General features: G+C 37.4%; 1 protein-coding gene across 3 annotated transcripts in view; it reads left to right on the forward strand.

The window, feature by feature from the left end:
* Positions 1-26,610, forward strand: part of LOC131427288 (furin-like protease 1) — a 664,527-nt gene that overhangs the window by 588,403 nt on the left and 49,514 nt on the right. For all 3 annotated transcript variants that reach the window (XM_058590335.1, XM_058590336.1, XM_058590334.1), the window contains 7 exons: positions 10,513-10,728; positions 10,799-10,927; positions 19,361-19,842; positions 19,913-20,118; positions 20,246-20,432; positions 20,520-20,693; positions 20,839-20,957. In XM_058590335.1, the coding sequence (XP_058446318.1) occupies positions 10,513-10,728; positions 10,799-10,927; positions 19,361-19,842; positions 19,913-20,118; positions 20,246-20,432; positions 20,520-20,693; positions 20,839-20,957 (1,513 nt within the window). The remainder of the gene's footprint in view (positions 1-10,512; positions 10,729-10,798; positions 10,928-19,360; positions 19,843-19,912; positions 20,119-20,245; positions 20,433-20,519; positions 20,694-20,838; positions 20,958-26,610) is intronic.

A 26,610-nucleotide genomic window follows, 5' to 3' on the forward strand; every position in this document is an offset into this window, starting at 1 on the left:
TACCTCTTCCACTGAATCGCACCAAAGTGCTAGAGCATTAGCTAATAAATTCTCTGAGGTGGATGCAGATACTTTCACAGAGGTGTACACGCCGGTGAGCACTCTGCTGTATGGTTTTCGTAGATGAAGCGTGGACACGCAAAATCAGCAAAATAAAACAATTTATCGTAAAATTTTCGGTTTTCCTTGCAAATTTTTCATAGCAAGGCCAGATCTACTCTCTATTAATTGAAGTTCACAGAAGTGTTCGCTCACAATCACGCGCCAGTGGTCACTTGGGTGTATTTAGACGAGAGCGCGTGTGAGCGATTCATGCGAAGAGAATGTGTTTCACTCGCGCCAGCTGCTTTAACCACAAGCACACACTCAAATGCTGTCTATTCGACACTGAGAAGAAGTGCGCTTTCCTCTTTGTGCGGTGCTTCGTTTTTTTCATCCTCGGTGTGGCAGAAATCTGACTCTAGCGTTTATCACTCTGGTGAAATGCCATCTCTGGGCATTAGTACCTCAACATAATTTGTTTATGCACTGATAAGAGCTGAATGCGATGCGTAAATAATTCAAATTATGTGCACTTTAGCACAAACCGGAACCCAAAGGATTCCAAACCCCCCTTATTCCTTATTCCATTGAACTATAGACTCCATATGAATAAGTATAAGTCATAATTCTATTGTAGAAAATTAGTAGAATGAATTTCATTCAAAGTACTGTCCATTAGTTTTTTACAAATGTAAATAATACTCATCATTCGGGTAGTTCCGAGTAAATCCACAAATCGATACCATTTTCCAATTTCCCTATGTAGAGGATCTTTGTCGTCCAGTAAGACCATGCGCCAGCTTTCGGAACACATAGAAATCCGGAAGTGCTATATCTGGACTGTATGGCGGATAAAGTAGCACTTTCGTTACTTTATGTACGGGTTTGTTACTTATGTATTTTGCCCGAAAACAGTGTTATATCACAGCTACTATTGTTTATTGATAACTTATAAAACCGCTACTATTAGTTTATTGATAACTTATAAAACCGGTACACTGAAGAAGGATGTAAATAACATTCCGAAATATGTATCTGTATTATAACGTTTGATACACTTTTGTGAAAATAGTGACTGTGAAAATAGTGACTTTGTGAGAGTGTAATGACGTGACATAGTAGAATTAAACGGTACAATAACAGTACTATTAGTGAAAATATTCTACTAACAGCTCAAACAGAAATTTAGTGAGTGTTATATCGGAAATGGCTTTAATGTTTTTCAAAATATTCCCCTAGATGATCAATACACTTTTGCATACGCTTGAACCATTTTTCATAACATGTTTTACACTCTCCTTGATGTATCCCCAAAACATGGTTTTCGAATTCTTCAACAGCTTCTTCAGGAGTAATCTACGCAGTTTATTCTTCACGGATGGGAACAAATAGAAGTCGTTAGGTGCCAAGTCAGAACGATACGGTGGGTTGCCCATCAATTCGACGTTTCGGGTGCTCAAATATTCGATTGTTTAAGCCGACGTGTGAAAGCTTGCATTATCGTGGTGAAAATTGATTTTGTGTCTTGCGTTTGCTTTCCTCATTTCACGAGACACTCCTGGCAAACAAATGGTAGTCGCATAAGATGGTGCTACACTGCCAAAAGTCAAACAATTGCGAATAATCATAGCACGAAAATGTTCACGATTCAATTCCATTTTGCCGAGGCAAAATTTTCAGCAAATAGCGCTCACATGACAGAATGTTCTGAAGATGGTAATGGTGTACCGGGCAACACCTAAAGGTCAAGGCTAAATACATAAGTACCAACCTACGTATATGATTTTGCAGTGCCTTCTCACTAATATTTGGTATCCAAAAAACTTTGTTTAACCACTCTAATGGCTTTGAGGCGCAAGGTTTCAAGCTTCAGAATCAGAACTAATTGGTTCAATTGGCACGTTCCCCTACGCGTTTTATTGAATTTTCTAGTTCATTATTCATAATTATCTGTACTGATGGATAATGCTTCCCACGTGATATTCACAACCAATAATGACTTTAAAAAAAATATACTTAAAAAAATAAATAAATTATACTTAAAATTATGATTTCGGTGATATATTTCTTGCAATCAATTGCAATTACAACTTAATCTTGTATACTATTTTTGAACAATCAATGATAGGGAATTTGTTCGGTTGCCGGCAGTGTTCAGTTGCCGGCACCCCACCGTAACTTTTGACAGAAAACAGGTAGCGTCATTTCGACAAATGTCAAGTGTGTAATAGCAGCACGTTCTTTTTATGCCGAATACCAAAGCAAACAGACGCTTGTACTTTTTGCTGCGCTTAAAACAAATTTTAATTGCGTGAAAATCAACAAAAGTTTTCTATAACTATTCTTATTGTATCATAAATTGAAAAGCATCAATCGGAAAGGTGAGTGGATTGAATATTTATGAGGTGAAATCGATCTATTCAGTGGCTTAATACCGGATGCTATCAAAATTTTCGCAACCAAAGTTTTTTTTAGTAATTTTCAAAATGCGTACCGATTTCGATTACCGGCACCCCAAGGTGTTCAGTTACCGATACCCCATTTTTTTCGATAAATCGTGAAAAATTATCAGTTATATGCAGAGATGCCAAGTCTGCAACTTTGACTGTAAATTATCCAATTTCTTAGTTAACATGTAAACCTTTTTTCGTCTAAAGACTTTTTACACACTTTGGAAACTTCGATTGTTTGCAGACATTGGTCAGAAATTACAGACTTTTGAAAATTGGTGCGATCTTTTCGTTTTTGCTAGCTTAACTTATTGTATTGTCTGGCATCTCGGGCGATATGCAACATGTGGACAACTTGACGGCTTCGATACATCCGTCATATAAGTAAAAACTTATATGGTTCTCTGGCTCTGTTAGCCATGCGACTTCAAACAAATCGTCCAAGTCAAGAAAAATGAACTTTTATGCACTGATTAATGCCATTGAACGTTGCTTAATGGATAAGAAGGCAATAAATTCGACTGCAGCAACGTATTCAATCCCGCGAAGCCGGTGGAAGACCGGCCTAATCAACAAGAAAGGCGCCACCATACAAATCATTGGCCAAGGCGGAATCACCATCAGACAATGAAGACTTTTGTCCAAAATGCCTCCGAAAAGAATAAATTTCGTTTTTTCTTTGAATAATTGCAGTTTTTACTTATATTTTTCCATTTTTAGCGAAATTTCTTGGGGTGCCGGTAACCGAACACCTTTTTTGAAATGGCCAACATTTATCACTTTACTAAATTTATAATAAAGTTGTTTCAATCGATTGAATCAAATTTGGTTCTTGTTCAGTTGTTAGCTAGGGACTTTAGCTTTACACTTAGTCAGAGCTTAAAAGAAAAGGGTGCCGGTAACCGAACAATTTAATAGGAATTTGGGTTCTATTCATCTCATGACTAAAAAACGGCTACTTCTAGAAGAAAAGTCACCGTGAGAAAACTTAGTGCTTCTGATCTGTAGTATGATTCTAGAGCTTAATTTTCACTGAGTCTATTTGGGTCGTCTAGTTCTGATGACTGTAACTTCTAGTGATATAATGGTATAAATGACGTAACCGACAAAACGGATTTTTTTTTCTTAGCGCTCAATATAGCTACACCGTTTTCAATAAGCGGTGGCTTGTTTGGAAGCTTATGTTGGGTCATTGATCGAGTTCAAAGTTCAGGTGGATGGTACTTCGGGTTCTGGCGATATAATGGTATAAGTGACGTATCTCAAACAACGCATTTTTTCTTTCCGATCATTACTTTAACAAACTTAGACTCACCATTTGAAGGGTTTTATTGCATTATTGATCATGTTCAAAAACCAATTTGCGATCACTTCTGATTCCGGAGACAGAATGGCATTAGTGACATTAACGACAAAATGCTCTTTTTTCGTCCTTTGTTTTCTTCGATGGCTGTTCCGATTTCAAACATGCTTCGACTAGTTTGAGAGATACTATTGAGTCGTGGATCATGTTGAAAGATCGCATGGATGTCACTTCCGATTCCAGAGATATAATGGTATAAGTGACATAACGAACAAAACGCTCAATTTTTTCGTAGATGGCTGTATCCGATTTTATCAAGATTTAGGCGATCATCCTAGTGATATTTTCATGATTTTCATGTTTTATTTTTCTAAATTTGCGTTGATTTCTTACTAATCATGATACCTTATGATCAAAAAATAACCGAAATTTTATTAAATATAGCAAAATTTCAATTTTAAATAAATTTCTTTATTATCGCCTTCAAAGTGCTCTCCTCCTGCGGCAATATATGCATGCCAACGCTTGATCCAATTTTCCATACAAGTTTTATAGGCCGCCGAAGGTATGGCCTTTAGTTCACGCAGCGAATTCTCTTTTATGGTCTCTATGGTCTCAAAACGCGTTCCCCGCAATGGCAATTTGAGTCTGGGGAAGAGGAAAAAGTCACACGGGGCCATATCTGGAGAGTACGGTGCTTGGTTGATGAGTTTTTGGCCAAAAACTGACAACCAACGCTGAAATTCAGCTTTTTTAGCACCAGCCGAGAAGCGACGCGTTTCAAACCCAAAACATCAGTTGAAATGTGTTCGGCTGATCCATAAGAGATGCCCAACAACACAGCAATCTCTCTAATCGGTACAGAACGATTTTGCAACACGATTTGCTTCGCCGATTCAATGTTTTCTTCAGTAACAGATGTTGTTGGGCGGCCAGGGATCTCATCATGATCCAAGCTTGTACGACCACCTTTGAAGCGTTTATACCTCTCGTATGCCTGTGTTTTTCCTAGACACGACTCACAGGCCTTTTCTAACATTTTCAACGTTTCGGAACACTTAAATCCATTTGCAACACAAAATTTGATGCACGCACGTTGTTCTAAATTTTCATCCATTATAAAAATCGCCACACGAAAAATTTTCAACTTCTTTGTATAGACGCCAAACAAAAACTAATCGTACGATATGCTTCAAAATTTGACAGAATGTGTATAAAAGTGTTGCCAACGTTGAGAGAATAAAAGTTTACCCATTGGACAAGCGCGGGAATTTTAAAATGAAAATTCCGGTTCTTTTTTATCATAAGGTATATAAGATGTTTCGTATTTTTTATCTTTTCATGATTTTTACGATGTTTGAAATGTTATGATTTTTTCCAATATCGTGTATTTTAATACCTTCAATCAAATGCACGGAGGTTTCTTTTTAACTTCGGAAAACTGCATAAAAAATCCGCGTAACTTCGAAAATCCGCGTAGAAAAAGCCGCGTAGCTTCAAAAATTCGAGTAAAAAAACCGCGTAACTTCGGAAGTCTGCGTTAAAAAAACTGCAAAACTTAAGAATTTTTTTTATGCCTAATATCTTAAAAATGCATGAAACGTCCAGATCTGGTGTAATCTAAAAAAAAATATTTTTTTAAGAAATCGACTCAGGAAAATTTTGAGATTTCCGAAATCGAAAATTATTTATTGATACCTGCAGTATTAGAAATGCATGAAACGTCTAGTGTAAACTAGAAACAATATTTTTTAATTCGAAAATTTTCCAAGTGTCAGAGAGTTTACTTAAAAAAGTTTTGGGATAACACCAGATTTCGACGTCTAAGGCATTTCTAAGACAAAACAATAAAACAGCGTAGCTTCGTGAATCCGCAATAAAAACGTGATTAATCCACCTAGCAGTGAGATGATACCTTTTTTTTGTCAATACGCATGTGTTTTTGCATGGATATTCTTAGGTGTTTTAGTTCTCATGACATTATTTTAATTATCGTCGTTTTAAACGGCAAATTGAGATTTTAATCACCTATTACCCTGTAATGTCGAAACTGCAAAACATCGAATTTCAATCTTAGCGTGCGACAATCGATTGAACATTCCATGAGATGTCGAAGTAAGTTCCACTTTAGAGTTTTTCGTCATTATTTATGGTACTTCCAGAGCCGGTATTCAGGAATTAGCATAGCCCAAAATGATTCGAATGGCCATAAATTATTACGCCAAACAATTTACATGAAATTTATAAACTCATCATCTGTAATTCCAGAATCGGATAAAATTCACCAATTTTGTATGGGACCTTAAGTCCGGTAATATTTCTTTTTGAAGTTCGATTTGGTCTTTTATGAGAAAATGATTGAGCTTTGAGAATCGATTCGATACTGGAACCGGAATTCTAAAATCGGTGTAGCCGAAATCAGTTAAATTCACCTGAGCAGTGTGTAGACATGTTTGAGAAATTGTAGTGCGAATTAAAATTTGGGGGTACATTCCGAATCCAAAAACGAATACCGCTCAAACTGAAATAAATTTATTTGGTAATCGACTATCCAAATCTGCAAACCCGATAAACCTGATTAATTTATGGGAAATGGACATTTTTATACTAATCACCCTGCATTTTCTAAACCAGAAGTCGAATCTGACTAAAAAGTAAGAGGTTTTATAGGATTTCAAGACCTCTCATTTGAATCATAGATGATTCTTAGATTTCATTTGAATCTTAGATCGGTTCAGCCATCTACGAGAAAAATTAATTGCATTATTTTAATTTCGTTTCACATATCATCCTGTGGTTTCGCAATCAGAAGTCGGATCCAAACGTAATTCAGGAACCTTGTTTGGGAGTATACGACTTTTCATATGAATCTGAGATTGTAGAAAACGGTTTAACCATCTCCGAGAAAATTGAGTGAAATTATTTGTCACACACGCATTTGCTGATCTCGACGAACTGAGTCGTATGGTATATGGAAGTCATGTTCTTCCAGCATTTATTGCTGTAAATAGTTTAAATCAATATAATTATGGAATTACTTCCAACTCGATAATGCTGGTATCATCTGGTTTACATATGCCATATTCGAAAGATTATGTTGCCAAAAATGAACCGAGCTAAAATTGGTCCGAGGCAAATTGTCATAAAAAAGGATGCTGTACACAGTCTTTTTGGTACTTAGAAACAATTATATGTAACAGTATAAAAAATCGTGTTTCATGTTGCTCCCAAGCATTGCTTTTTCATACAGCGCTCAAAATTCCTTCTACTGGAATAAGGCTTACACAAAAATATCGATATCTCCGTTAAAAATGGACGGATTTTAACAATCTATGGCTTGTTGGATAGGTATTACCGAGCGAAATCTAAGTCTGGAAACATATTCTGTTTTCAAGGTCAAATGTGACAGATACTGTCAAAAAACTGAAAATTTTGACATAAAACTTCGTATAACTCAAAAAGTAAACATCCGATCTCAAAACCATTCAATAGCGTTCTGGGTGACGGGGAGACCTTTCATTTGCGACTAGTTTGATCAAAATCGGTCCAGCCATCTCTGAGATCTCGACCTCTTAGTTGACAACACACATACAGACACACACACATACACACACACACAGACATTTGCTCAGTTCGTCGAGCTGAATCGATTGGTATATGACATTCGGCCCTCCGGGCCTCGGAAAATTTTTCGAAAGTTTGAGCGAATTCTATACCTATTTTTTATATATATAAAAAAAGGTAAAAACCGCGTAACTTCGGAAATCAGCGAGAAAAAACCTTGTAGAAAAAAACCGCATAAAACAGCCGCATAAAAATAGACCTCAATGCAACTCATCACTTTCCCATATTTTGAGATTTTAATTTTTATGATTTTTAAACTTTTTTCTTGATATTCTTGTTCTATTTTAAAAATTTTCGTAATATTTTAACGATTGTGATATTATTTACTTTTGCATGTATTTTTTTTCTATCTTCCACTAATTTTGTTAATAATTTTTGACTTCTAATAATTTTATAACTTTCGTGATTTCTGTGATTTTATCTATTTTTATGATTTTTTTTATGAGAAGAATTGCTATGATGTTTGTAATTTTGTTATTTTTACCGAATTTCGTAAATCCCAAAGAAAAAAAAATTAACTTCGGAAATCTACATTAAAAGATCCACAAAAAACATTTCAGTGTTAATTGTTGTCATGCAGTGTTTTATTTTTATTCATACTTTTCTTATTTTTACTCTTCTCTTCCGCAATTTAGAAATTTCTATCATATCTATGATTCGCGTAAGAATCATACACATCGTTCGTTCACGATTTTTGTTATATTCCTGATTTCGCGGCTTTTCATCATTGTGGTAATTTTTGTTTTTTTTTTTTTTGTTAATTTTATTATTTTGTTCGTTTGTATAAATATTTCGATTCTTATTGCATCCTTTTTTCTTCTCAATTTTTCACAATTCTCGCAAATTATCATTTATTTTTATCATATTTTTTTCATTCGTTGATTTTCATTATTTTTAAAATTGTAAACTTATATACATCGACTGATTTGGAGTTTTATCGGAAGAAATGCGGCTTTTTCAGTTAAATGGAAATAGGCAAACGATTTGTTTATAAAATTGCCCGACGTTTCGACCGTTTTCGATGGCCTTTTCAAAGAAAATTTGGTCTAATCGTTATTGTCAGTATTGGAAATCAACGAGACTGACAATAACGATTAGACCAAATTTCCCTTGAAAAAGGCCTTCAAAAACGGCCGAAACGTCGAGCAATTTTATAAACAAATCGTTTGCCTATTTCCATTTGACTGAGAAAGCCGCAAAATTCAAAATTGTTGTTGTATTTTTTAAGGATTTGGGCGGAACCAATGAGCCGGAATTGAACCAATAAATATAATCTTTACATTTTAACTTGTTTGCCAGTGCTGCGTGTACTCTGCGAAAAAGTTGAAACTTGGTTTTTCAACTGAAAAATCAGGGGAGACATTACATCAGAATGATACCGAAATCGAAAGAGTCGAAAATAAGCTTACTCTTACGGGTTCAAGTCTAACGAGTCAAAAACGGAGTGTGACGAAATACTATGATGGATGTTTACGATTGTCGTGATTGTTCAGATATTTTGTCACCTTTACTATATTCAGAGTACTATTTTTGTTTCGTTTCTAAAGGTCATATGTCTCTTCGAACCCGGGTTGACTGCGGTCTCCACTCAGAGTGCTTTGACAACTTTTGTTATTTTTTAATATTATCAAAAATATCATTTGTCGAATTTTCAAAATATCATTTCGTTATGAATAGTATTTTTTGGTTGAGTACACAGAAAAAATAAATTTCACTGATGTCCTAATTCCTCATACGATGCAATTCATAAAACCACAATTTATCAAATGACGGAAAATCTCATATGTAATGACTTAATGTTGGATTAGCATGAATTTTTGCTGGTTTCGCCTGTAATTTGCATTTGGCTAGCAAGTGCGAATGTATGAATTTATATGCCATGCAGATGTGTGCTTTTGTGGTTCAATCGATTAACAGACGTACTTTGTGATCCATGGATTTTCAGTTCAAGTCGCCGCTCTTGCTATCAGTTTTTTTTATTTCATGTCATTAAATTTTCCAATCACACAATATTACATGTTTACATCTTTATGCTACACATTCTAAGCAATATCATTGGGGGGTTTTCGTGGTGTGATTATTATACAATACAAATCACTAGTGATAACAAGCTGTTACTCAATTTCTGGAATATTTCGAGGTCCGATGATCCATTGAATGATTGTTACGAATAATCGTGTTTAGTGGAGTTACTGACACGTGTCTAAGGTGGAATTAAATTAAATTTTGAAGCCATGATTATTTGCCTAACTCAATGTTTTCACGCATCCTAATAACATGACGGCTTGTTATTCACACACGTGTGAATTTCTCACCAATTAGTAAAATTTGTTTGAACTGGTGCACAGTTTGCTCAACGCATGAAGCATTTTAATCAATTTTAATCGGTTGAAATATAAATTTTCCGAATAGCAAACATCCCTCGGCTTCTACACTGTGGGCAGCAAATCAACCTTTTACCACGTACAAATATAAATTTCAAGCCTCGTTGGCTCGGTGTACAAGGTTCAACATTTTTCCCAAATCCCTGACGACCTCAAGCTTTGTGTTGGCCTCGCTTAGTTGGGTTTTCCATTGTAACTGATTTTCCGATTAGTCCATTCACGAACAGAATAGTTCCAACGACGAATGCGTGAGAAAGAGAAACCTGGCCTGTGTGTGTGTTTGTGCACGTTTGTACAACATATTATATATAACTGGAAGCATCCTACCGAAAACCTGATGAAAAATTACGGTATAACTGAACGAAAGCTTTACCCGCAGCTGAGTCATTGAAAACAATATTTTATTGCCGTTCGGTGAATCCAGATCCCGGTCGGAACGGGTGGCTATTCATTATCTTCCGTTGGCTCGACCTAATGGAGTGGAAACGTTAGACTTTCCACTATTGATAGCAGTTTTGTTTGCTTTATTAAACGGACCTCATTGGTGTTGTTATTGATCGTAATTTTGGTTTCACGGCGGAAAACCGATGCTAAATTTTATGGAACAAATCGAACCCGCCTGGTGAACCCAAGTAAATAGCATTGTATTTACTCCAATCATAGCACATATTTCAAAATTGCTTCCCCTTTGTTTATTTTTCCTTTCTAGATTCTCGACGAATACTACCACTTCGAGCACCGACACGTGCAGAAACGATCGGTGAACCCCTCAGCACATCACCAACGGCGGCTGGACACGGACCATCGAGTTCGGTGGGCGAAACAACAGCGGGCGAAAAGTCGCTCGAAGCGTGACTTTCGGCCCCTCAAGGGGTCCTACCTGATACAGCTCAATGATCCCAAGTGGCCAGAAATGTGGTACCTGGTGAGTGATGGATGCTAGCTGAATGGTTCCTATAGAGTGGCTGACTGATTTCTTCAAATTTCCCTTCCAGAATCGAGGAAATGGTCTAGACATGAATGTGATACCAGCCTGGAAGGAGGGCGTGACGGGGAAAGGTGTTGTGGTGACCATTCTGGACGATGGTCTCGAATCGGACCATCCCGATTTGGAACATAATTATGTGAGTATACCATGGTTTTGTTTTGAAGGGATAACTAGTGAACAAGTTACAAACAAACTATTGGGAAGTGGATTGAACCGAAGTACATACGTTACGGAATAATATTCATCCATCGTCATAAAGATTTTGTTTTTCCGTTATTTTTTTCGAACGTGGATTAAAAAACAACTATGGGTTGCATAATCTTCAATTTTTATGTAGTTATTGATATTTATTATAGACTGCAACAGTGTAAATTTTATGTAAAAATGTAAAAAAAATTAATGAGTTGTTCCTGAGATCTGCGAAAATAACATCCCACTTTAAGCAACTGTCGCAGTCTCTAATTACACTGTCGCAGTCTCTAATATGAATACAAGATGTTTCTTGGCGTTATGTAATCATCGGCTTTAACTTATATTTACAACCAATTTCAACGTCATTTTAGCAGTGTAATTTTGCATGTAACCTTATCAATGTTCTTCGTCGTTCTCCAATTGGGCCATGCCCTTTAATTACTGATATTATAATTGCAGAAGCGTGTTCTAAATTGAAATAATCATCGAACGCTGGTTCGGATGGAATTTCCTCTTTAGTATTTAAACAATGCTCGAACAGCCTATTAATTCCTTTATCGATACTTTCAACATATCACTCAATTCAGGAACGTTTCCCGACATCTGGAAAAAATCATTCATTTTTGCTGCGTTCAAAAAGGAAAACAAATCTGATGTTTCCAATTACCGTGGGATAGTCGCGCTATAAACCGTATCCAAATGACTTAAAATTATAGTTCTCAAATTCGTTATGCATTAATGCAGCAACTACATCTCTGTAAGTTAACATGAATCTATGCTGCATCGATCTACCTCAACAAACTTATTATCTTACACATCTTTCATTATTCGATATCTACAAGTTTGTCAACTAGTTGACGCTGGTATATATACTAATTTCTCCGCTGCTTTCGACAAAATAAACCATCAAATAACAGTTGCAAAACTCAATAGACTCGGCGAATCACTACTCAAATGGCTAAAGTTTTACCTAGTTGGTCGTGAAATGTCAGTAAAAATCGAAGACTGCATTACAACATTACAGCAGTCACTTAGGACCGTTTATATTTTTACTCCACCTTAACGGTCTTAACTTATTTTTTAAATGTCACAAGCTATCTTTCGCAGACGATTTCAAATTATATTAACTAGTGAAAAAATTGGAAGACACTATATTTTTGCAGTCGCGAACTAGTGCCATGTGTCGTCCTGGCGTGGATTGTTTTAAACGCATCAAAGTGTTCAGTCTTGTTTACTCGCAAACACTGCTCAAACGTGACAGACATCAAATGAGTTTCATCTCCAGCGGGCTTATCCTTGGTCCTCAAAATAAGAAATGAAATAAATGGAATGTCCTCTAAAGAAGTTGAAGCAATTAAACCGTATTCTTATAAAGAAGCTTCTCATGAACCACTCGAGATAATCTCAGCTCTCCGAGAAGGGAATCAAATAAGGAGTGTATCAAAAATAAGCTATCCACATACATTCGTCTTGTACGCATGTACTTGTGATGGTTTTTTATGCTCAGATTTTTCTGTCAGCTTTCGTTTGTTTACTTGTTTGTGCGGTTGAAATTCTGTGTTTTCAAAATGTCGCGTATTGAAAAGGAAGTGCAATTCTGTTAGTTGAAAAATAAATCGGTTTTATTTGTTTTAGACATTGTCAATAGTTGAATCAACTCGAACAATGTTATTGATTTGCGAAAATAATCAAAATATACTTACTGATACACGTCATGATCTATTTGAAATAAGTTCGGTATGTTGAGATTCATGAAATAAATATCGTTGTTAAATATAAACAGTATTTTATATTGACATGTAATATCATTAGGGCTGGGAAAACCACCGAAACCACCACCTGCTGATTTCAAGTCATGTTAACCAAGGAATAAATTATCATCACGAAATCAGAACTGATCTGATCTCTAAGTGATTTTGATTTTTGAATGATCATGATCATGTCAAGTCGAGATCAGTAAAGATCTAAATTCGAAAATAATTCTTCTGATTCGATCGGAAATGATTGATGTAGAAAAACGTTTTCAATCAGCAAAAGTGCCCGGAGGGGCGAGTAAATTAGCGAAATTATTAAATTTACCTAAAATGAGTATTGAAAGATGATGTCTTCAAACGGTTGAACTAAAGTTATGCACTGATAATTTTAGTCTATTTATATGAGCTTGGGTGCATCAAACGCTGGGAATTGGAATTTTTCGACGGCAATTCAAACGCGCCATTCAATCGCAGCGCGTTCTGTGTGTTTGAAACCTTTCGCTCCTGTTACTTTTATAAATTGAATTCATGTCAAAAGCGTTTTATTGCTAATGCATGAACATCATCATCGGTATCAAACAGCTGGAAGTAAAACAGTCTGCTGGAAGTAAATCAATGATCGAATTTGAAGTATAAAATTTTTACGCATACCTGAAAGATTACGAGATGATCATTCATTAACATTTTCTAATTTGTCACCAAATCGTTTTCATCTTAAATAAGGTTAACTTTATCACCACACCGCTGTTAGATAAACACTTGTTATCATAAATTTCTCAAATCGAATGAACACAATTTCACCAAACGCTTTAATCATCGATGTTGTTTTCATTGACATTTTGAAGCGACGCGAACAGATTTTAACTAAAAAAGTTGTTGATTTTGCATTATTTTGCTTTCAACTGTCTCCGGCATTTGACAGCATTCAAAACAACATATTTTTCAACTACTTGAATATATGCAAATCAAAAACCATATTGGTTGAATCAAAAATAAATTAGTTAAATCAACTATCGCAAAAATCAAAAACTGTGATATAGCAATTTTATGATCGAAGGGTTCTCCGTGCAGAAGAAGCGAGCAGCAACAAGGGCTTGGAAATTGTATTCGTGTCTTTTGCAGTGTCCTGATGCATGCGTTTTAATAGACGATGAGCATTATGTAAAGAAGGACTCCAAAACCCTTCCAGGTCCACAATACTTTATTGTCGTCGTTGGGGAGGATGTGAGCGATGCGGACAGGTCGATTCATGTGGAGAAATTTGGTCGAAAGGTACTGGTATGGCAAGCAATATGTTCCTGTGGTTTAATGGCAACCATTTTTTGCACTACTGTACTGTAAACTGTAAACTGTAAATGCAGAACTCTGTCGATCTGAGGTCTACAGAAGAGATTGCTACCTTTATATAAGGAACATAGTACACCTTCACTGTTTTGGCCGGATTTAGCGTCGGCTCACTATGCCAAAACCACTCTCAATTGGCTTGTGGAAAAGAGTATAAATTTCGTTGAGAAAAATATTAATCCACCAAATTGCCCTCAGCTTCGACCCATCGAACGTTACTGGGCAATCGTGAAGAGGGTCTTCAAGAAGACTGGTAAGGAAGCTGGGAACATGCAGGAGTTCAAACAAATTTGGGTTCAAGCGTCCAAAACATGCGATGTAACACTTGTCCGGAACATGTAATGAAGGAATAATTTAAATTTCATCCAGTTTTCATTATGCTCAAGTTTAACCTCGTACAATAAAGGATCAATTTTTAGTTTGAATGAAATATCGTTTTTTATCATAATTTGAAAGAAAAATGTGTGGATAGCTTATTTTCGATACATTCCTTACTTTTTAGAAGTGGCGAAAATGCTCAAAACTGGTTCAGCAGTTTGAGAGCGTGCACAACTCCAGTATTGTTACAAGATGACGCTACTGAGACGAATTTTGATGAAAATAAGCAAACCATTAAGGAACTAAACCCATGAGGGCTCCTGGCAATGACGAATTTTTTAATGTTTAATTGCTTTGCATTAGCTTTTTTCCCTAGGAAACGGAAAGAGTAAATCTAATTCTTAATCCAGATAAAAACCTAGCAGAGAAACATCCAGTTAGGGATAATTGAGTTAACTTTCTTCTATTAGTAAATTTTTTGATAAAAATATTTTAGTAGGAATGCTGTCTCGTATAAGTGAGCCAGTTTTTACAGTATAGAAAGGCTATGCAAACCGACTTTTGAGCCGAGGCTGACTGTGATTTACCATTCGACTCAGTTCGTCGAGTATGCAAAATGTCTGTGTATGTATGTAATCTTTTTTGTACTTCAATATTGATTAAAGTAAGCAAGAAAATGGGACCAGATTAAAATAAAGCAAACAACTTTCCACAAAGTACTGAAATAAATAAATGAACGGAGAGGTCTTCTGATGCAGCGTTCCTTCAATCAAAAAAGATTTTTTTTTTAATTTTGTTGAAATTGGTTCCACATATTTCCACATTTTCGAGATATTGATACTTGAATATGTAGTATTTTGTAATTAAATAGTTCAAAGACTTTTTAGTTTGTGAACATAAAAATATGCAACCTTTGGCAGAAATATATATTTTGATGATTAAAACACAACTGTAGAACATTTGAAAATTCTAAAAATTTATTGAAAAAAGTTATGATGGAAACATTTTATTTTGGGGGTCTCTAATAAATAATACATCATATCTCGACACCAATTCATTTCTAAAGTATTCTTGTTTAAACATGATCTAAACGACAAATAAAAAAACGCGTCGTAAATTATTAGGACCTCCGAGCGATGGAGGTTCAAGTTAAAGGTGTTATGATTCTATACATAACTCCTGAATTTCATCAAGATCCGACTTCCGGTTCAGGAAACCATCTCATTAAGCGCATCGGTACGTACATGTTGTGGTACGGAGAAAGAAAACACAACACTGTCTCTACGAACGAAGCACGATATGTATGGTGTTCGATTTCGTGCACGCGATTAAGAAAACGAAAACAAACTCCGAAGCTCGATTTTGAAAGCATGAGCGAGCCCGTCGGCACACAAGAGTCCGAAGTCCGTGTTTTCCTCTGTTAAAAAGAAAACAGTATCACGGCACAGACATGAATGTTTGTTACCGGTATGTTATTTTTGTTGAATACGGTGCTGAGGTAAAGACAGAATTATGAAATATAAAAATGTCTAATAGTTGACGACACAAAATAGTACGAAATTTTCAAAACAAATTGTAAAACTATTCGAACTTGTAGGCCTAGTCAAAAATTGGAACAGTTTTGAGCCTAATTTCTGGTTTGGATTTTCAAACACCCCTTGTAAACCTTGTATTTAGACTAAAGTTTGTGAAAATCGGTTAAGCCATTTCTGAGCAATGAAATTAGTTCCGTTTAAGAGATGTATTTTAAGTGAAAAAATCCAATTCCACAGTCTCAACTTCGTTTATCTCATTCGCAAATGATCGCATTCAAAAGAAACGAAGAGAGAGTGGAAGAATGTTAGTCTTTTACTTCAACAAAATACAGTATCAATGCCAACGTCACTTGTTTATCTACGACAAGACAAAAACGAAAAAACGTTTGATTGAAAATTTAGTCGAATGTCAATTCTCATTCTATCTTCAATATATTTAAAATCCAGGAAGTTTGGCTGTAAAGAGAGACTGAATTATGACAAATCAAGGTTTTTACACTCTAGTACCTCTCTGGAAACCAAAACAATAACATCAACAAGTAAAAATCATTGTGTATCGTTTTCTGCATTATCGAGTCTCGAAGTTTCGGTTGACGATTTCCTCTGAAAACCGGAAATGACTGAAAGGGTAGAAAAAGAAGAAAGAACACGCCCGCGTATGACCAAAATTAGGTTAACGCCGGTTATAAAAAAAACGATATATAAAAAAGGAAGAACACAACTTTGAAGCTATTATTCTGCTTTGTTCGATGACTGGAACTTGGGCATGGACAATTTACAATACTTTTTTGTGTCTTTCAATCGAGTTTTGAAACATGATTTGACACACACTAAAACACGCCTCAGAATTTCTTTTGCTGGTATCATTATCGGCGGACACCAGTCCGCCCAAATGCACGAGCTCGTCAACCAGTTCGTTATCGTCACCGTCTATCAATATTCGTGATGAGAGGCGTAGTATTTCTTCTTCAGGGCCTCATCCGATTGTTTTCGACACATTTATAGCCAGTTAGACACGTCTTGCTTCGGCTTTCAGTCCGATGTATGTTTCCATCATCTTCTCAAAGTTACGTGTTGTCCATCGCTAGCCACTTTTTTCCATCTTTCTGACAATTTACGGTTACCATTTTCAAAAATTCGACCGGTGGGTCATATCATGCTAAATTGCCTCGTCGTGTCGATCGGTATATTGTGGCCACTTTTCTGGCAATGCTCGGCTCAGACGCATCAATTGTCGTCGGATGTCCACTCCTGTAGCTCTTTCACTTGGTTGAGTTAGCTCATAATACACCACACCCAGCTGATTCCACCATATGCAAAGTAAACCCTTCAGGTAAGGTTCAGGAATATTCTGAACGATCATCGATGACATTTTGGGTTATCGTGATGGACCCACTTTTCATCGCCATTAACAATTCGATGGAAAACTCTTTTTTTTTTGTTTGTACCGTTGAAACAGTTGTACGTGAATAAACGGAGTTCGATGCGCCCTTGGCTTCAATTCATACAGCACTCAATTGCCTACCTTTCGGATAATTCCCTTCGCTTTTCAACGTTGGCAAATGACTGGTGGAGTAACTTCAAGTAATTTCGCAAGTTCTTTTTGTATTTGCGACGGGTCACGATCGAGCAATCCCTCCAATTCTTCATCTTCAAATTTTTCGTTTTCTAAATCCAGTTTGCCACTTCTAAACCGCGCAAATCACATCCGACACGTTCGCTTAGCTAGAGTTTGCCATACGCTTTCATCAAAATACGATGACTTTCGGCGGTTGTTTTTTTTTAATTGAAATAATTACCCGCATAAAAACACTTTATTTGCCTCAAAACTCGAAATTTTCATAGTTAATAAAGTGTATTGTTTTCTACGCTTCAGCTAACTGACTCATACTGATTCTAGAACTGCTTTTTAAGAAAAAGGTAAAACACTGATATAAACATCAAGTTACGCCATCTGTAAGAAAACGGTACGAACTCATTCATACAACTAATGTAAAATTCATTGGAGGGCTTAAATTTGGTTCGGAACGAGTTCAAACACACGCTTTTGACACTCTGATGACTGTCTCAAAACGTGAAAATAATCGTTCACCAAATTCTCTCTCTCTCTCTCTCTCTTTCAATATTTATGCTTGGATTTGCTTGCAGTGCAGCATGTGGTACCGTCCTGTTCAACGCATATATCGATCAAGTCCAATTCTTTGATTGTAGACAAAGAAGTTTGTTTGCAACGTCATAATCGATGCCACTAAGAACAATTCCTCTTATTCAAGTATCCATCAAGCATGTGACAATCGCCCTTATTCTGAATAACGACGTATTGATTTTTCGATCGAATGCGGTTCGATCGAATCCTAGCTACCTTTGATTTTGCTAGCGTTATTAGGAATGCAAATGAGATACGATCGTAAAATCGATACGACGTTATTCAGAATAAGGGCGAAAATGTTAAAAAAATGTGACTGGAATGTATAGCTACAGGCACGTAAAATTACCTCTAAGAAATGGGCAACGGGAATGGTTTCATCTATTCAATTAAAAATTTTAGTCTTTCCTGTGAAGTTTCATTCAAAGGTCATAATCCAGAGTTCACCCATAATTAAAAATCTCTAAGCAATATTAACTAGGTCCAAAAATAATTCCGTTCTACATACCAAACGACCGCAAACGAATTCCGTTTTTTTTCTCTGGAAATTAATAAATTTCACCCAAAATAAATGAACCACTTTTTACACTTCAAAGCGCCATACTTTCCGCGAATAGCCATTTCTCTTCCAGTTTTCTTGGTAAGTAAGGCTTGAAACCACCCCGTTTGCAGCCAAAGCACATGGCCCACAAATTGCGAACCCTTTTTTTTATTTACTTTTATTTTCTAGTGCAAATGAGAAACGCTTTGATCCGTTCGGACAATGCCCTAGTGTAGAAGGGATGGGGTGGGGGAAGGTGATAAAGCGAAAACAATTCACCTGATATTTAGAAAAAGAAAAAAAGATTGCCGCTGAGAGCAGCAACTCGCAGCGCCTTTGATTTGGGCACCTGAATTCCGAACACGTCCGGACAATATTCATTTTTGACTAGAATTGAACGGTGTTTGAGAGAATAAAAAATCAACCGAGCTTTCGTTTGTGTTTCCACCGACCTCCACTACTGGTATGTTTCAGCTCACGTTTTCGACGCTCGAAACCTTCGATTTTACCATTGGAATGTGAATTTGAATTTTATATTCATTGTAAATTGATAGAATTTAATTTTCTCCGTTTTTCGAACAATCGAACAGTCGAACTTCCGATGGTGACGATGTTATCAAATGGCCGCTGAGTCTCAACCGAACAAACAGTTCGAGATTTGTTATGCCCTGTCGAAACGAACAATAAACATTGATTTTTAACCCGAGAATAATTCCATATTGTATTTTAACCCCTACAGGACCCCAAGGCGTCATACGACGTCAACGGCAACGACGGTGATCCGATGCCGCACTACGATCTGACGGATTCGAATCGACACGGGACGCGGTGCGCCGGGGAGGTGGCCGCCACAGCCAACAACTCCAAGTGCGCGGTCGGCATAGCGTACGGGGCCCGTGTGGGCGGTGTCCGGATGCTGGACGGTGACGTGACGGACGTGGTGGAAGCCAAATCGTTGGGACTTAACTCACAGCACATCGACATCTACAGTGCTTCGTGGGGTCCGGATGACGATGGGAAAACCGTCGACGGTCCGGGCGATATGGCAACGCGTGCCTTCATCGAGGGTGTCCGAAAGGGCCGGGGCGGCCGGGGTTCCATTTTCATCTGGGCTTCGGGAAACGGCGGCAGGGAGCACGACAATTGCAACTGTGATGGCTACACGAACTCGATCTGGACTCTGTCGATTTCGAGTGCGTCCCAGGAGGGATTAGTGCCTTGGTAAGGGTTTTACTGTGGCGCAGATGTTTAATATTGGTTATAATATATTATTGTTTTTTTTTTGTTTTAGGTTTTCGGAAATGTGCAGCTCAACGCTGGCGACCACCTACAGCAGCGGGAACACAAACGAGAAACAGGTGATCACTACGGATTTGCATCATTCCTGTACAACGTCGCATACGGGAACCTCGGCCTCGGCACCGCTTGCCGCCGGCATAGCAGCACTGGTGCTGGAAGCGAACCGGAATCTAACGTGGCGCGATATGCAACACATAGGTAACATGCCCTAGGCTCATTTCAAATTCAATTTCGAAAGCCCTGCTGCCCCGACAGCGAATGGCCTTCCGAAATCACTGACGCGAATGAATATTCGATGCATCATGTTATTGCCTGCCATTTACAGTTGTTCGTACGGCGAAGCCCGGAAATCTGAAAGATCCAACATGGTCAAAAAACGGTGTCGGTCGACCGGTGTCCCACTCGTTCGGCTACGGACTGATGGATGCTGCTGCCATGGTAAAGCTGGCACGTACCTGGAGAACCGTGCCGGAACAACAGGTCTGCGAAATAAACGCACCTCATCTGGACAAGTACGAGTCAAATACAAAAAAAATATGCTTTCAATATAGTACTACTACTAACTGTGTACAACCATTCTCTCGGTTTTTCACCTACAGACAAATTCCACCCCGCACGAAAGTCACGCTCCAGCTGACGGTGGAACACTGCATGGGCGTGAACTATCTGGAACACGTACAGGCGAAAATCACACTCACCTCTCAGCGGCGGGGCGATATTCAAATCTTCCTCACATCGCCGTCTGGCACCCGAGTCACCCTGCTGACACCCAGGTCAGTCGTAGTGATCCCGGTCGCATCCGACCGCAACTTTTGCGGCCACTTTGACCTCTCGTAAAAGCCTGGCGATTGATTATCATCATCTTACTGCACTGTTCCGCCGCCTTTGATTTGTTTTTTCTTCTTCTCCATTTCACAGGTCTCACGATTTATCTCGTTCCGGTTTCAATCAGTGGCCGTTCATGTCGGTGCACACATGGGGCGAGGCACCGCACGGGACCTGGCAGCTCGAGATCCACAACGAGGGGCGTTTATTAGGTGAGATTGATACGGACGATATGTTGACGTGTGTGGGTGTGTGTGTTTTTTTTTGCTCGTCACTCACTCTCGTGCTCGCTCGATCAGTGTCGAGCCTGTTATCTAAAAACAAAGCAAAAAAAAACGATTGTGAACCGTTTGCTGGTTGGCTGTTGCAGATGGTGACTATTCTCGGTAATGGCTGTCAATGGGTGGAAAAACCGAAATGTGAAAATGATTGCTTTGAGCGCACACCGATGCCGGTGCCGCTTGATGTGTTCCCCCTTACGCCACACGATATTCGGTTTCTGTTCAGGCTTGATTCGAAACCATGGTAATGAGCCAAATCGACTTTAAACGCAGCAATCGTCGTCAAGTGGAAAATGATGGGTATCGAGGCGATGTCAGAGAACATGCGTTTCCTGTGGAATGATGTTCGATGGGGGCGCGTTGTTTTTTACTTTCTTTACGAAGCTTCAAACATGTACAGTGAAGTCTGCTACGAAAAAAAAAAGAATCAGGTAATAAGGAATCCCGAGCGTATGAAATTTCGACTAGTTGGGGCTTGTCGAAACTGGAGTAATTTTGCACTCAAAATAAAAAATCGCTTTTTCAATTGAATTCAACTACATGGAATTCATAGCTGGAGTTATTGCTCTATCTAGTGGAAAGTGTGAGAAAGTGATTAAAAATTGTTCAATTTTGGTTTCGATTCAACATTGAACAATCCTGTAACGGTTACGATGCTCAAATTCATCACTTCATCGCTCCTGTTTTTAAATTTGAGTAATTTGAGGCCACTCAAATCATGAGTTATGTTCAATGAGCGTGTGCAGCAGGGTGCCAATATTTAGGGCCATCTCAAAGGCTATAGCTCTGGGTAAGCATATCGGGAATTTTTGTGCCAAACCGGGAAAATATTACTAGCTCAAATATGAATAACAATCTTCAGCATCATGATTTATTTTTATTCAACAAGTAAACAGTAGGAGGCAACGCCCAGTTTTGCGTTTGAGTGAGAAGAAGTTTAGCAAAAATTTTTAAAACAACTTATTGTCCCATGCAGGTTATTTGCTGAACAATTCATTGGAAATTGGGCCAACACCCCATGTCCCGTCTTACGATTTTTAAGGGTTTGAAAGCAGTTTTAAATCAATCAGAAAGCATCAGAGATTTTATGAACCGTTAGCTGATTGGTTTCTTTAATTTTACTAATGATGAATGTCGAAGTTATTTAATATATTCAACTAACTTAAAATCCAATCGAAAATTCTTTCGAGTAAAACTTGTGAGCATGTTTATATTCTGTCGATATTGTAGTGTAACCGTGTTTTTTTTTTGCGACGTTTTTCTATGTTTATCGACGCTTTGTAACAAAGGGCTAATAAAAATATATCATTACTGAGTTCTACGGTTCACGATTACTGAACACGTATATTTTATGGAATGGTATGGGACTTCGTAATCTTGAGTTTATCTATGGAAAATGACGTTTGGTTATTTCGTCTTTCTTAGCTGTTCTGAGCGTTTTTGGAGAATGGATGCCGAAACATGGATATTTAAAAGTGTCTTATATAATTTTTACAAACTGAGTATTTACGAAATGGATTTTCAAATAGCTTCTCCTAAAAAAAGTTCAAAATGAGTATCTTCGAGACGGATATGGTTATTAGGCTTGAAGAAAAGAAAATTTGAAATCGTTTCAAAATCCAAGATGGCGACCTCCAGTTTATAGATATTTTTCAAAAACTCTTACAAAATGAGTATTTTCAAGCTGGGTTTTCTCGAGAAAATTTCGAAAAATAACGTTCCGATCTTTCTTCATTCGTAACCGTTCTGAGCGGTTTTGAAGAGTGGATACCGGAAAGAAATCTTTGAAGTCGACTCAAAATCCAATATTGCGTCCTCCGGCTTAACGACTTTTTTCCGGACATTCTAGAAAACGATGCTCAGAGTCGTTGAAAAATCGAAGATAGATACTTTCGGAAAACGGCATTGCAAATCGTGACAAAATACACGATGGTATCTAATAGTATTCTTCAAGAAGATTGTAACTTTTGGTTTATCCATATTTCTAACACAACATACAAAATAAGAATTTTCAAGGCGGATTGTGATATCAGGCTCCGGAAAACGTAGTTTGTATCTCTGAAAATCCAAGACTTAACCCGGCAAACGACCACAATCAGGTTAAAGCCGAATCAAAATAAACGATATTTACTATTAGACAAATCAAAACTATATTTGAAGTCGTCCCAAAATCCAAGATGGCGACTTATCAATATCCTTTGAAAATTCTTACAAAATAAATATTTTCGAAACCGGTAGTCCTTAACTCTAGGCTTCAGGAGATGACGCTGTCGTTTCAATTTTTTTTAATGATATACTTTGAAATCCCGAACTGCATGGTATTTACGAAATGAACTAAAAAATGGAAAACTATGTTCGACGTATATTTAATATCCAAGACTCTATTTTTGACAGTATCCTTCTAAAGATATCGAATATAGTTGCATTTGTAGAACGAATCTGGAATGCAGTTATCCAAAAATGGTATTGGTAATGACGGGGTTGGGAATTGAACCCAGGCAGGCTGCGTGAAAGGCATCAACTTATCCGTCACGCTACACCCGTCCCTCAATTTTGTTATATAATCTCAGACCAAAAGTCACCATTTTGAATTTTGAAATGTTTTTAACCATCAGTTTTCGAAACCTTCTCGAGAAATCCGTTACGAAAATTCTAATTTTGTAATATTTTTTTATTTAGAATATCGATAAACCAGAAGTTGCCATTTTGGATTTTGAAACGAATCCAAACCACGCCTTCAGGGTCCTAGTCTTTTAACTCGCTTTTAAAATACTTGTTTAGTAAGAGTTTTGTAGATAACCCGGAAGTCGCCATCTTGGATTTTAGAAAGAATTCAAACATCGTTTTTTGAGGTGTAGCCTTCAAATCTGCTTCGTAAAAGTTCGTTTCGTGAGAGTTTCTAAGAACTATCGATAAACCTGAAATCACAATCCTTTGGTTTTTCAACTACTTCAAACCAATGTTGCGAAGAATTTAAATCTTCAAATATTTAGGAAACGATCATCACTATCCACAGATTAACGATGATTATGATCACTCGAAGAGGAGAGTATGAACGAAATTCTCACGATTATCAGCCATACAACCCTTTTAACTGAAAATGGTGATATTCAATACAGTGGATGATGTATTGAAAATAAATTTCAAACTAATCTTAATATGACGTGCTGTGATTAAAAACAATTATAATGACAATAATGAAAATCTAATCATAAAGCATGTTTCAGGCAGCAGTTTTAACAATATTACTGCTATTTACCTAAATTTCATACAGAGAAGTAACCGGTGTGCAGGACTTGACTAGATCGAGGTTCAAACCAACCCAGTGGAAGGGCACTCTATCAAGTGCTATCGTAGCAAACATTGCTTCTCAGCAGAAGGCTGTCTTAAACGTTATACAAAACCCTGCACTCCTGTTACTTCGATAAATCGAATTCATGCTGAATATCGTTTGAATGCATTTAATCTATTCAGTCCATGGGAATAAATCTATCCTGGAAATAAAACGAAATCTCAATATTCAGAATGTATTTTTTTTGCAGTATTTGCATTGCATATTGCTTTTGCGTATTGGACTTTCGACATCTGAATGTCATTATCTTCTATTGAAAATCGCCGCAATTATCTAATTATCAAACCTTCTGCGAAAGTACTAATTTTTAGGGGACGGGCATAGCGTGATGGGTAAGTCGATACCTTTCACGCAGCCCGCCTGGGTTCGATTCCCAACCCCGCACATAAGGTTAAAAAGTTTTTCTGGTCCGAAGAGGCGAATGACCTTAAGGTTAAAACCTCTATAATCAAAACAAAAAAAATGGTACTAATTTGTGAGGTGTTGTGAATAAATATTTCAAACCAAAAAACGCCATCTTGGATTGTGAATTGATTTCAAATATTACTTACTGGCATCTACTCGTCAAACCCGCTCATAAAATATCAATAACATTACTTCCAACTGTATCAGAATTTGATGCACGAAGCTCTAGCTTCTACTCTATCAGAACGCTCAGATTTCAGTTGTCAGCTCGTTAATTTATCGTATTACTTCCGTTATTTACTAGTGCCCCAATAGGAATTCTTGTTTTTAGGTTTCGTGCTTGAGTGCATTAACAGTTTATGTATAACAAACGTGATTCTCACTGAAACTGTTAGCATGTTGTTATGCAGCTGATTAAATAATATTACCCAATTGAGCTTGAATATCATACATAGAAGTAACAGGAACGCAGGTTATCGCTACGCCAATTCAAACGCTGTGCCTGCTGTGTGTTCAAGAGATGCGATATACTGCGTTACTTATATAAATCCAGTTCATACTAAATAGCGTTTTATTGGGTTTGATCTAAATAGTGCAGTGTAATCAACCAGCTGGAATTAAAACAGCATTTCGTCGTAATATTCACTATTTGGAATGTGGAATGTGGAATGTGTTGTTCATATTGATCACCCTACCCTTCATCAAAAATATCGCAGTCATTATTTCTCAGTTTCGATTCAGTTGCGAAATTATTCAGTATAGAATGGAAAATTCAGCATAGAAATATCATTGGACTATCTCTTTAGCGATATTTCTGTGGGTGAAAATTCGTCATCAAGTTTCGCTGGCACAAAAAAATCACTTGTGAACTTCAGAGTTTTGTGGAGGCTTGTTTCATGAATGGAAATCTTTTACACTGGTTTTTCAAGAATAATAATGAAATGACCTCTTTTTATCATGATTTTCCCAACACTGGTCGCCATCATCTTTGGTATAGGAGTTTAAAAACTTTGATTACACACAGTTTCCAGATGCAAGATAATCGTTCACAGCCTCAATCAGTCGAGATCCGGTTTTCCGGCACGAAGTAAAGGACTATTCACACATTTCAGTTCCGTGACGGTTCAGTGAAAGTGTCTTCAATGCGCCGTCAGTGTTATTTTTTTGTCGGAACCCTTCCGTTCAGTTTCCGTGCCACTTCCGTTCCGGCACAGTAAATGCAGTGACATACCGACTTCAGTGAAAATAAAAAAATATCTGTGACGACGAATTTGAGTTTGCCGGACGTAGCGTCACTGACGGCGAGCTGCACTGAAACGGCACAGTACCGGATAGGTGTGAATGCGCGCATAGAAAACGAATGAAATAATATCAGTATCCGTGCCCGGTGTCGTGCCGGCACTGAACCGGACCGGATATGTGTGAAGAGTCCTTAATCCGCGTTGTAGAAGACTTCACTGTAATTTGAGAAATGAATAAATAATACAGGTTTTAGCACTTGCTGGGAGTAAAATTGAACAAAGCTGCATTACGTCATAGGTTCGATGTTTTTTCAATCATTGAACCATTTGTTCGTGATGAACCATTGATTATTGGGATCAAATCTGCAAGCAGTGGTGAAATAAATTCTAACCACGGTAGAGGAAAAAAAGAACTTTTCAATTCTCGTTATCTCGCCACCGCCAAATAAATCAATTAGGCTTTTCAATTTGATTTGGCAGCCATTCGCCAAATTAGCAACGGACGTCACATTGCACATTTTGAAAATCAATTAACTTGACAATCCTGGTCTCGCAACCGACTGTCCGCTTTTTACGTGGAGAGAGC

The sequence above is a fragment of the Malaya genurostris genome, chromosome 2, assembly GCF_030247185.1.
Source record: "Malaya genurostris strain Urasoe2022 chromosome 2, Malgen_1.1, whole genome shotgun sequence".
Lineage (NCBI taxonomy): Eukaryota > Metazoa > Arthropoda > Insecta > Diptera > Culicidae > Malaya > Malaya genurostris.